This window comes from Lampetra fluviatilis, chromosome 47 (genome assembly GCF_964198595.1).
Source record: "Lampetra fluviatilis chromosome 47, kcLamFluv1.1, whole genome shotgun sequence".
Classification (NCBI taxonomy): Eukaryota; Metazoa; Chordata; class Hyperoartia; order Petromyzontiformes; family Petromyzontidae; genus Lampetra; species Lampetra fluviatilis.
In genome coordinates, this window is record NC_136321.1 from 865,993 (window position 1) to 878,748 (window position 12,756).

Here is a 12,756-nt window from a genome sequence, read left to right on the forward strand (position 1 = left end):
GGTGGACCGCCCTGGTTATTGCTACGTGCGTGTTAACTGTAAAACACGGCTCCGTCCACTTTAAAATGGACGATAAAGACCAACCTCGGTCGTTACAAAAAAAAAAGGCAATTGTGTGCCAGCGTCATGTTTCAAATTTGCCTTTTTCTTTACTCCACTTCAAATGACTCAATTGAGATTACACACGGCAATGACATCGCCCCCCTACTGCAATATTACTGCAGCCCGTGGTATACGAAGCACAACGCTATAAGAATGATGCGAATACCAAATACTGTTAAACTCCATTTTCGTGACCTGATTTTAATTCATTAATTTGGAGTCGGAAAAACTCGGTTCTCTTTTCCAAATTTCTGGGGAACATGTCTATTTACATATCCGGGGTCCAGACCTCGGATAAGTGAAATTATTCAGCAAAATTCTTCCAAATATCTAGAGTTACCCAGAGTTACCCAGAGTTACCCAGGGTAAAGTAGTGGGTGAACAGACCTGAGGACCGCATCCTGCCGCTAACTCGAGAATGTCTTCTGGGATGGGCCGGGGAAGAAATCTACAGAAGAGCGCAAACTCGAAGCATGAAAAAAAGCAGAAAACTAAAGAAATGTAAACAAGGAAGCAGTGAAACAAGAACGAGGGAGGGAGGCCCCCACGCCTTTGCCTGCTGGCCACACCACAGGAGCGGGGCTCTTTAGAAATATCCGGGGTTGAGACCTGCAACGCGACCGAGCGAGCGCCCGTACACGCGCGACACGGACCGTCAGGCCGTGCTAGCGGGCATCGCAAACTCAAGAGAATCGTCGCTGCAGCGTCGCCGCACTGCATCAGGGAGATTCAGGCAGGCCGCCAGCGTCAATCACCGCTGATCGACCGGCGATGTCCCTGAACTCGTCCTGTTTTTAATTTAAAAAATCACTGCCGGCTATGTCCTTACAAAAGTGCGCCTGCCACAACACCCGTAACTGCCGCTTCATGGGAGACGACCCCTCAGGATCTCGCCCCCTACACCCACATCTGGAGGAGTGCTGCACTCTGCAAGCATTCACATTCCGAAGTGTGGCCCGCACTCACCAGCGTGGTGAAGTACGGTCAAAAACATACACGTGACTGACATTCGGCATGGGGGAGGCCGTCATCCAGCAGTGGATCGATTAAGTCTGCATTTCATTGCCACAGTTTTAAACACACACAGTCCGCATTTTTTATTAATTCTGCTTTGCGATTAAAAACCCCGCGAGTGGCACACAATGCAGCCGCGCCGCCCCGGAGTGTCCTGGGTTAAATCTCTCTTATTGTTTGGACTGCGAAATCATGGACCCAGCGGCACACGCGACAATCTACACCGCGCGTGGAAATTCAACCTCGTGCCTTCTGAAAGCGGCGCAAAATCGATATCAATGGCATAACGGAAACTTTACAGGCCTCGCTGCCACCGGTAACGAGAGGGCCCCTGATGCATCGCCTCTCACGCCGAAAATACTGCCGCACCTTTTGATCTCTTAAGTGCGACTGGCTGCGAGGGTGCTACAGTCGGGGCCTTTGCCGTTGCTAAGTTACTCCGTTCGCAATTCCAGGTCGACCTTGCTGGGAGCTGTTCATCAAATTGTTATTCTGGAGGAAATAACAGTGCCTGAAGAAACCCCGCCACCTACTCGGCCCGCAGCCCACTTGGTGTCCTGCTGCTCACAGGCACCTTGATTCCACTTCAAGTGGAGCTGGCTTGAGTGCACAAGTTCAGTGGCCGGGTTACAGGCAAGGTCAACCACGCCCGGTGTGATGTGAAGACTGAATATATGCAGTGCACGCACACAGACAGAGGAAGTCTCTGTTTCACGTCCAAAGCAAAACACCAATCGGGTTCATTTAACAATAGGCATCGTGAATCAATGCTTTCCAACAGCTTCTGTTTACACAAAGTAAATCGTGGACAAGTTCCAACCTCTCGGAGTCTCATCAGCAGGGTGCCTTCTGTTAAACAAAGCTGGCCAGGTCGCAGGGTCGATAGGCACTCGGCAAACACCGCGGGGCCCGGCGTCACGGCCAGCCAAGCGTCCGGCCTATCTTCACGTATCCACGCGACACACTTACAGGCTGCTGCGGGAACCACTGCACCTCCACTCTACCCCATCAGGCAATGGCAAAGTGAAGAAGCCCGTGGTTCCTTCTGCAGGATTCCACGCGCGCCTCTCTCTCACCACGTCGTGGCCACTCACAGAGGCCTGACAGCTCAGGCCCCTTTCCGACGCGTTAACAACGCGTCACACCGATGCGTGCCGATCGTCACGTAGTCCCACCGGCGGGCGTGCACTGCGCTCTACGAGCAATGGCGAGTAGCGGCACCGGCGTTTGTGTACTGCGCAACACACAGGACACGAAGACGCCCCCGCGCGTTGCAGCAGCAGCTGGTGGATTCTCTGGCCCCATATTCTTAGCTCTGGCCTCAAGGCCATGCGCTTAACTTGAGCCAGCTTTGGGCACGGTCTCCAAGGCATGGCTCAGTGTTTCCGTGAGCCAAGCCGGAGCCGAGCCACGGCTGAGCTGCTCGCTCAATGCCGTCTTTGGAAGCGGGCGAGCCGCCAAAACCAGAGCCGAGCGGGGCATTTGAGGTTGAACCAGAGTGGAGCCGTGACTCAGTTATTATTTGGGGAGATGTTTGCTAACGTGGCCTTGAGATCAATAATTATTCTGCACAATTAAATTATAAACAAATGCTGTTCTGCAACATTTTGATTTCCATAACAAAAGTGCTTTCGTCATCACGTTACGAGATGGAAGAGATCCACTAGGAAGCTCGACTGCGGTTAGCGGTGGATCACCTTGTGCTCCATACAGCCCTGCACGATGACGCCGCACGTCAACGCCTGCGGCCCACAAGAAGAGGCGCTGCCGTTCGGCACCGGTGCGTTGCAAGACAACGCAATCACGGCGTAGCTCAGGGAGCGACTCTGAACCGCGACGATTCGTGGGACTGCCTGGAGGGGGCTGTGAACCGCTCCACCACGAGCGGGTGACCCTGTGACGCTCACCAACAGCATGCCAGGCTCGCTCAACGAGAGAGAGGCGGCTACGCACGCGGTGGCTCAGGTGCAGCGCCACCGCCGCACGGTTACACTTCCAAGACTGAATACTTCTCAGGCCGATTGGCACCTGTTAACAATGTACATTCAAATGAAAATGTATAATTATTAATTATAATAAATTCATGATAAAGTTGTTTTGGTTAAATTGCGTATATGTAAATGTGTCGTGAACCCACCTCCACCCGACACAGCCACTTAGTTACTCCTTCAGCACACACTAATGGACAAACCTCACTGATTGGCTGTATCGGATGGAGGTGGGTTTACTGCACATTTATAACCCAAACAACTTTATTATTAATAATATCGGTCCTGAAACTCTACGTGTTACATTAATAATAATGTATTGGTCTCAGTGATGTAATGACTCAAGACTTGTCTGAGCGATATAATTTAATAAATAAAATTATAACATTTACCGTACTTTCTCAAGCCACTCCTGGATCAAGGGCTCCCCATGCGTTTTGGTCAAGGGGGAGGGGGTTGTTTGGCTATACTTAACCACACTGGCCCGTGTGGGTTGGTGCAATGTGGAGGGGATCCCGGCAGGGCCAGCTCAGCGATCATTCGCCACTGACGGGAACCGTGGTCGGGGAATCGAACTTCTGGTCGGCCGACTCCACCGCTGCTTTAACCGCCCCAAGCCTTGCCCTCTGCTCATGAATATAATTGTGGCATCTTGACTCAGGATAGCCGGAACGGCCCAGTGCCATTGGGGAGTTTGGCCGCCGATTATATTACTTAATGAGCATTTCACTTGCGGGAGAAAGCCAGAGCCCCCCAACTAAACCCAGGACACCTCTATTATGTTTCCCGCGTGCAAGTTGTGTTGTGTATAATCCGCACGCACTGTGGGGAGGGGGGTTCCGTTTTCCCCCACAATATAATTTTTTTAAATTTCATTCCACCGGTGTCACGTCACGAAGCGGACGCCAGCGTCCATTCGGAAGCCTCGCACCGACCGATTGAGAAACGTGAAAGGAGACATTACAGAACTGCTCATGAGAGCCCTTCAATGGACCTCTCATCCACACTGGGTGATGCCGCACATTTCCCACAGTCCCTGCCCGCGAGAATCGACGTTTGTCGTCATGTGGCGGCAAAACCAACATTTAATTTGTTTACATTCTTGGAGCCAATGAACATTGCCTCGCTACGCTTGTGAACCAGGTTGAAATTGAGGGGCGGCTGAACCCCGGATCGACAAACCAGGAACTCCGTGGTGCCGCTTCACGCCCCTGACCCCACACAAAACCTCGCCAAGCTTGTCAAGGAGCATAAACCATCATCACACAAACTCCAGTCACCCTGGCAGCAGAGGCTTTTGGCTGGCCATCGAACAAAGACGGTCACCACATTGCGCGCTTTCAGATGCGCTTCTGCGGCCGTCTGGAAGGCTCTTCCTTCCGATATTAGGAAGCCAGTGGGAGCTACGCACTTTAAAATCTACTTCTGAAACTCGTTTCTTGAGAACTGCTTTTTGCATTTCGTTTGTTGCCCTTCCTCCCGCACAAATGCGACGAGTGCGGTTGGCTACGTACGGTGTAGTCCAACACACACACATACGAGCCACTTCCTTCACCGCAAATGCTTTGAGATGACACCCTCAGGGTCAGGGTCTGCACAGACGGGCCACAAACCGACTTTGCTGTACTCACACCTCCTGACCGCCACCTCTTGGGCCAAGTAGGGCGGGGAGCCGCACAGCACCGTGGACAAGCACTGCGCGAGCTGCGGGGCTGGCGCTCTGCAAATGTGAAGCTTTGTAGATATAGCCCCACCACGATAGCATCAACAACAACGATAACACTCAATGGGTTTTCAAGGTGGAAGGGGTTGCCCCCATGGCCGCCGCCCCCACGCCCCCCCACTGTATCCACCGCTGTTGTAGAGGACCGCTTACACGTTGACGAGAAACGCAACTTGTGCGAGCGCCTGTTTTGGCAACAGCTGCCGCTGCCGAGGAGGAAGTTAAAGACAAAACCACAGACCCTCGGGCACCCTACCGAAAAACGGGCTGCACTGCAATGCACTGCCTTGCACTGGTTGCTATCAGCAGCGGATAGAACATAGCTGCATCCACGGGCGGCCCTCGACTAGCTGCCAGCCACTGACGCCCTAGGCAAACCATGCAATCGGCGGCCCCACCCCAAAACCCCAAGGGAAGATCTAGGCTGAGGTTTTTGGTAAAATGGGAAACATTTAGCTGCTATTTTTTCCGTTTAATGTTTTTGTAAGCGTATTTTTTTTAAACAGTGGCATAATTACTTAGTTTATCCGTCTGTCTGTCCAACCAATACATTCCCAGCAATATTGGGAAATAAATTATAATTCTTTTCCCTCTGTATACGCACGGGGATTGAAAAAATGACATCTTCGTTAATTTTGTTTGGATTATTTTCCTCGAATTTGGCGCCCCACTTAACCTGGCGACCGCCTCTCGTTCACCTGCATGGACGAGGCCGCCCCCCGGCTGCACGGGCGGCAATCAGCAGCGGATATAACACAGCTGCTGTCGATTACGTACGGTGCGAAAGACGTTCAGCATACATACTGTACACACGTGAAAAGGCAGATATTAATTATTCAGGGTGACGAAATACTGCACAACCACAATTCACTTCGCTTACGTCTCTTAAGTCTATCAGGGGGGGGGGTGCTGTTGTCATGCAAGCAGACCGCTCACTGGACGCAGAGCAGAGCGACAGGGCGAAAGGAGCACAGACAGCACACCGACAGCACACAGACAAAACACAGACAGCACACAGACATCACACAGACAGCACAGAGACAGCGCACAGACAGCACAGAGACAGCACACAGACAGCACACAGACAACACACACAGCACACACACAGCACAGAGACATCACACACACAGCGCACATACAGCACACAGACAACACACAGACAACACACAGACAACACACAGACAACACACAGACATCACACAGACATCACACAGACAGCGCACACAGCCCACGAGGCTGTCGCCTCCACAGCAGACGCAGCGTGACGGCCAGCAACGGCAGCATCACCGCCAACCCCCTTTGACAGAACACTCTCACCGCCTGCACTTGTGGGCAATTCACTTCCAATGCATAACCACGCTGATCAGTTCTGGTAAAGTATGGTTAAACAGTCAGACAACTCCCCCCTCCCCTATTCCCACTCCTACCAACAAACTCCCATGGGAGACTCCTTCATCCAGCAGTGAATTGACAGCTGGGAGCGGTTCGCGTGACCCCTGCAGCCGCAATTGGCCGCAAGACACAGCGCGATTCAGAATCGAGTCTCTTGAATCCCCCGGCTCTGAATGGCGACACTCCCATCACAGTCGGCGGGGCTTGCCCATGGTGACCTCTCGCGAGTGAGACTAGGCACCGGATAAAGATCCCCCCCCCCGTATAGTCCAGACTGGTGGCGCAATTGGTGTTAGCCAGGAGCGCCTGCACGGCACACGAGGTGGTGGGGTGGCCAGCACCACGCTCGACCGCCTTTACCTTCCTAGTGGCGATGTTTACACATCGCACCGAGACTCGTATTAATTTGAGGCCGAGTCGACCTAGGGGAGGCCCATTACCGGCTCCGATATTCGCCACTGGTGTTGATGGTCGAAATTAGGGCCGCCAGTTTCGCAGCTTAACGCGCTCACCGCTCACCATGATGGGATCGTACAGGACCACACTCACACGCGTGCATTATCATCATTATTCAGCATTCACGGCCGCGTGGAGCTCCGCAGCCGTCAGACCTTGAGCACAAAAGTTTAACTCCCGGTCAGGGTCGGTTTCAGCCCATCACCATCATAAACATCGCCACCTGAATCGGCCTCATCATCCACCTGTGGTCAGTAAAATGAGCATCACGCGATAAAAAAAAACAAGTTATAAACGTGTCGATTGAGCAGCTCGCGGTTGTTTCATGGACAGACCGGCCCCCGTCATAGATACGTGGAATGTATAGCGGGGCGTATTGCTTAACGCCGTGAAAGCGAGTGGAGGGCAGCCCGCGGCTGGCCGTGGAGACGGCGCCTTGCCCTGCTCGCCCCCCCACAGAGGCCCCCATTAACTATTAAATATGAAGGCACCGCCACTGTAGCGAGCGACGCGGGCTCCATTACCGCGCCATTCGACATTGAGAAGGGCAGAATGGTGGTGGTGGTGGTGATGGCGGCGATGTGTGATGGTATTGCGTAGCGATGGCTGATGTCGCTTTGCTATGTTGGCACAGTCAACAGTGACACCCCCCCCCACGATACGCACCACCGCGCGCCCATCCTCCATGATCGTCACTCATCCTCAACCCATCCTCACCGATCTTGGCGAGCGACGCGAGCAGGATCCACAGGGTGATGCCGAAGGGCACGCGCACGTGGTGGAAGTCCACGCTCACCACGTGGATGCCCGTGGCGAGCACGTGGTCGTGGTGAGCGTCGCTCGCGTTTGTGGTGGAGCACGGCGACTCCGCCGAGCTGCAGCCGTGCGGGGCGGACTCTGCTCCAGCGCACGGAAGCGGCAGCGCGAGCAGCAGGGACAGCGCCGACGCCACCAACGGCAGCAGCGGCGGCGGCGGCGCGGTCAACGACATCGCGGGAGGAGGAGACGTGGACGAGGTGGGGAGTGTGGAGTGTGAAGGTGTCGGAATGCGTGGAGGTTCCGGGTGGAGGTCCTGCAGTGGAGGGAGGAGTCTGGCGTGGAGGAGTTGGGATGTCGACACTAAGTGGAGGTCACGGAATGGAGGAGGGAGTCAGGTGGAAGAGTCGGAGTGGAGGTGCCAGGGTGGAGGTCCCGGGTGGAGCTCGGGGTTGCTGCGAGCTCCTCGCTCCGGACGGGTGCCTCTGCGCAGCTGCCGGCAGCGCGATCTCATCTCGGGTGCCGCCCCCGTCCAGGTGCTGGCGCGGTGTCTCTGTGGGCGCGGGGCCACACGCAGCGCAATCAGCAGCAGCAGCACACCAACTCACGCCGCGGGAACCCCACGGGGGTGGAGGGGGGCGCGGGGATGGAGGGGGGTGGAGGGGGGCGACTTCCCCAGCCGTGAGATGGACTGTGCAGCCAGCCAGTCGTCTCCTGCGAGGAACCACGCAATTCATTGCTGCTTTACAGTGCCGGCCCGAGCCTCTTGGGGGCCCTAAGCAGAATTTGATTTGGGGGCCCCCCTCCCACCACGCAGACTCATCTGTGCTAGAAGATTATTGACACAAATGTCACACTATAATGTTATAGCGAATATTATAAACGAATACAGTGAGGTTATGTATTAATAAAAAATAAAAACAACACTTAAAATACTTCACTCTTTTATTAAAACTTCTGAATACAAACGGTCACAAAAAACATATAAAATAAATTATTTGCAAATGTGCATTAAATGTGCAATCTTTTAAATAAAACCAAAATAGACAAACATTAATCTAATCAAAAATAGAATGTTACAAAAAAAAAGATACTTAAATAATGAAAGCAAACATAAGAACAGCAAGGGTTCAACAATGTCAACTGTACAACAATGACCTCAAAATCGTTCCTTCCTAGCTTTTCTGGAGGCAAAGTCACTAATGACATCATTGTATGGTATTGCTTGGCCAACTTTGTTATTAATACTAATGACTGCAAGTCCACTTAGTCTTTCCTGGGCCATTGAATTGTCAATGAGCCGTGACATCCGTGAGCCGTGACAAAGCAGCAGTTGTCGACAGAATTTTCTTGTCTTGAATCATTTATTCATTCATTCATTAATTCATTTATATCACTTGTTTAAGTTATTTAATTGTAAAAAAAACGATTCGGGGGCCCCCTGGTGGCCAGGGGGCCCCAAGCAGCCGCTTAGTTCGCTTATGCCTCGGGCCGGCCCTGCTGCTTTATATCAAATCGCAGTGATCTGTCCACTGCTGGACGAATGCCTCCACAATTAAGCCATCACCGTCCCTCCTTCACGGTGTCCGCTCCATCTCCGTCATGGTTGCCCCGCGATGCGTTCCCTCGCTTGGCGGACACGCGCCTACGTCGGCCTCGACCTTCGCTTGGCCATCATCGACCCGTCCTCGCACACAACGCGCCCACCACAGTACTCGACAGCATGCGCGTAGACTGCACTATACCGAACACCGCGGTGAAAGCCTGACATTGCACTTTAGTTCTCTTAATCGATTAAAAGTTGCGACGTTGGAGCCAGCGGTGCAAATTCCACATTCGCACGGCCGGGAGCGAGGACATCCAAACGGCGACCGCTGATGATCGCTTTACAGAGTGGCATTATCAACGGCCCGACCGCGACTGCTTATATAACCTGTACTGTACAGTCCGTCATCATCAGCGCTTTCCCAAGGACGCGCCGCTCCTGCTGCTGCTGCTGTCCGCGTGTAGCAGCAGCAGCGGCACCGCTCCACCTCCTGCGGCAGCCACAACGCAGCACCAACGAGCAGGCCGATGCGCGCATCTCTCTTACGTCGATGGCAAAATTAAATGCGCAGCCACAGCGGTGCGATTGTGGCCATGCAACCCATAGAGAACCATGGAGATACATAGAGACCCAAAGAGATACATAGAGACCCATGGAGATACATAGAGACCCAGAGGTACAATCGGGGTCCGTAGAAATACATGGAGATACATAATTACAAGCCACAGAAGTGCGATTGTGGCCACACAACCCAAACTACGGACCGCACAGTGGACCCGCTGTGGTCTGCGCTCCTCCAACAGAGGAGGAGCGACACGAAGTCTCTCTCCACTGAAGCCTCTCGTCGTGGCCAGCAGCAGCAGCAGGCATCGACCTCCTTGACCTTTGCCATCATTCGCAAGCATAGAACTGCCTTTAAGAAGTATATAAAAAGCGACGTTTCGGGTAACGATGCTCTAAAGAGCACAATACCTCTATGGCCTATGTGCTGTGAAGTGCCATTGCCCCAAACGTCGCAGATTATGGACTTTTCTCTTTAAGGAAGTGTTATTATTATTGACCAAGGCGTTGCGTGTTTCAGCTGCTCACAACACCCACTGCTGCACTCTGTAATCACATCTGCAGCGAACCCCATCAGCGCAGCCAATCAGCCATTTATTCATTCAATCATTAACTCGTAAATTTGTGTAATTCAACCATTCACGCATACAATACATGTACTGTATTCAACCATACATTCACTCGTGTATTCATTTATTCAATACGGTGTTATCAATTCACTCACTCAACGCGGATGTACACGGAGCACTGCACTGAGCTGTGGGTGCTTGCTATGCCTCCTAGAGAGCAGCAGCAGCAGGCCGTGTGAGCAGCAGCAGCAGGGGCTGTGTGAGCAGCAGACGGCGGTGTAGCTGTGTAGCGAATGCCGCCCGGCAGGCTCCCTACCTACAGCAGCAGTAGCAGCAACAGCGTCGCGCCGGCAGCGGCCCGCACCACGCCCGCAGTGCACGCCGCGGTGAGCGGCCCGCTCCGAGCTCCGCGTTTATACCCGCACCCCCTCGTAGCGCAGCGACAACAGCCGCACCCTCCCCTCCACCCATCCCTCTGTCACACAGCCCCGTGCCCGCTTCGTTCCGCTATCCCCCTCTGCCGACCGCTCGTTTCTCACCGCGCATCCCGTCTCCCGCTCCTCCCGTACCCCCCCCCACCTCCCCCCACCACCGCCCCACTTCTTTCCTCCCCCCTTCTCTCCCCTTCCACCTCGGTGCCCGATTCACCGCGGCCTCTGCATCGCGGCCTCTGCATCCCGCCCGCGTCTCCGGGGCCGCGACCCGGTCAGCCTCGACACCCGCACCGCGCGGTGTTACAACAACAACAGCAGCAGCAGCAACTGCGTGCGTGCATCCGCGTGCGTGTGACGCGTGCGTGCGTGCGCGGTATCTGCAGCAGGCGTCCCCGGCACGGGAACGTCGCGGCGGGGTGGATGCGATCCCCGTGGTGGCTTCTCGGTGGAGCCGCGCGCCGGGGTCTCGCCACCTCAGGGCTCGGAAGCTGTCGCACACGCACCCGGGGCGAGGTCCGGCTCGGCTCACAATCACTCGGGGGGGAGGGGGGGGTGCCCGGAGCCTCCAGTCAGTGGCGGCTCAGCCAGCGGTAGAGAGCGAGCGGCTCGCAATCGGGAGGTCGCGAGTTTAAATCGTGGTGGTGGTGAGGGATGACTCAGCCCATCATCCCTTCGCTCGGTTTTCGTTCAAGTAAGTGCCACTTTGGGGATCGATACAATAGGTACTGCTTTGGGGGGGGGGGGGGTCAACAGCGGTTGTCCTGCGGATACTTCTTGTCCCACCACTGCCTCTGCAGCAGGGCTGTGAACAGGAGATGAGCACCGATGCCTTCATGCGACTCCTTTGTGAATACCGCTGCTGCTGCTGCCGCTCCGTTGGCAGTGGTGCACAAACAACAACACAAACAACCTCAACACATTCGTCAATAACTACGTGGCTTCATAAGACAACAACATACAACGTATAGTTGGCGACGCTTCGAGTCATATCCTGTCTTCATACCGCGTGTGCCAGCCAGCACGTCGCCGATGTCACTGCCTCTCTCCTCCACAACGCACGGCGGAGGCTGCTCTACCCGCTCGGGCACTCTGCCAGATGTAGGAGCGAGGCGACTAATCAAATCACTTGCGCTCTCATGCCAATGGATCGTCATAAAGTGCGTCCGATATAAGGCACGGATGGCGTCGCGTTGGCGGAGCCGGGGACGATGCTCGTTTCTGCGTTGTTGTCTTAACTCGGCTGCTGCTTCTGCTGCATTTGTCAGTCCCTCCAGAAAAACGCGATTATGCGATCGCAAGATTTCACGCAAAATCAGCCAAATTCCGCATATTTATGCGGGGGGCGCGTTTTTTCAAATACGCCGCACTTTCGCCGCATAAATTGCAGATTTCCGCGCGCAAAATATGCGGGCTTGCATGATTTCATAATCCCCGCATTTTCGTTGCAAAAAGTCACATATATCTTAGCAGAAAGTTGAAAAATGTTGCGTTTACTTCACACAAGTGCAGCCATTTCCCCTGTTGCCATGGGAACGTTATGAAGTGACGTCACTCATTACGCGCCATCATTGAAAAGCTGCAAACCCCGCGATGCCAATGAAACCATGATGAAGCCCGCAAATCTTTCTCATTTGCCAACAAACATAAGCGCAAAAGACCGCGCAAAGCAGTTCCCCAGTGTTACATGACAGTGGGGGCAAATTATTTTGCATAGCTACCTCTGTAAAACAGGAAGCACACATTTTATTTTTTAATATTTTATTTATTCATTTTTACAGAAGTTGTAGCATATTCATTTTGTAAAGCTACAGAACTTGTTCGACTCAATGTTTTGTAAGTTTGAGCCATCTGTTTGTTAAGGTCTGAAATAAAACAAGATGAGAACTTAAATATTCCCAGCACTTTCTGTGATGTAGTATGCTTGCTTATCATAGGAAGTAATAAGAAATTACTCTTTACATTAAAGTAGTAGCCTAGTGAATAGGGTGTTGGGGGAATCACTTTTTTTTTCTCATTTTCATCAAACCGCAGTTTTTGCAAGTTCCCGCAATTTTTGCAAGTTCCCGCAATTTAATCGCATAAAATTGCATAAATATCCCGCATATTCCATCGCATTTTTTAAGAAAACGTGCCGCATAATCAACGATTTTTGCCCGCAACAATCACCAAAAAACTCCGCGTTTTTCTGGAGGGACTGATTTGTTTCACCTTGCCC

General features: G+C 53.2%; 1 protein-coding gene across 3 annotated transcripts in view; it reads right to left on the minus strand.

Annotated features, from left to right (window-relative positions):
* LOC144947852 (sodium/hydrogen exchanger 2-like) overlaps positions 1-11,604 on the minus strand; it is a 71,539-nt gene extending 59,935 nt beyond the window's left edge. Inside the window, exons 1-2 of one of the 3 annotated variants that reach the window (XM_078877207.1) lie at positions 11,545-11,604; positions 7,393-7,984 (exon numbers count right to left, since the gene is read on the minus strand). In XM_078877207.1, coding sequence (XP_078733333.1) covers positions 7,393-7,666 — 274 coding nt within the window. In that variant the 5' untranslated portion in view covers positions 7,667-7,984; positions 11,545-11,604. Of the gene's footprint in view, positions 1-7,392; positions 7,985-10,423; positions 10,667-11,544 lie in introns of those variants that run through there. The other 2 variants (XM_078877206.1, XM_078877205.1) reach the window with 2 other exon arrangements.
* Positions 11,605-12,756: the final 1,152 nt, after the last annotated feature.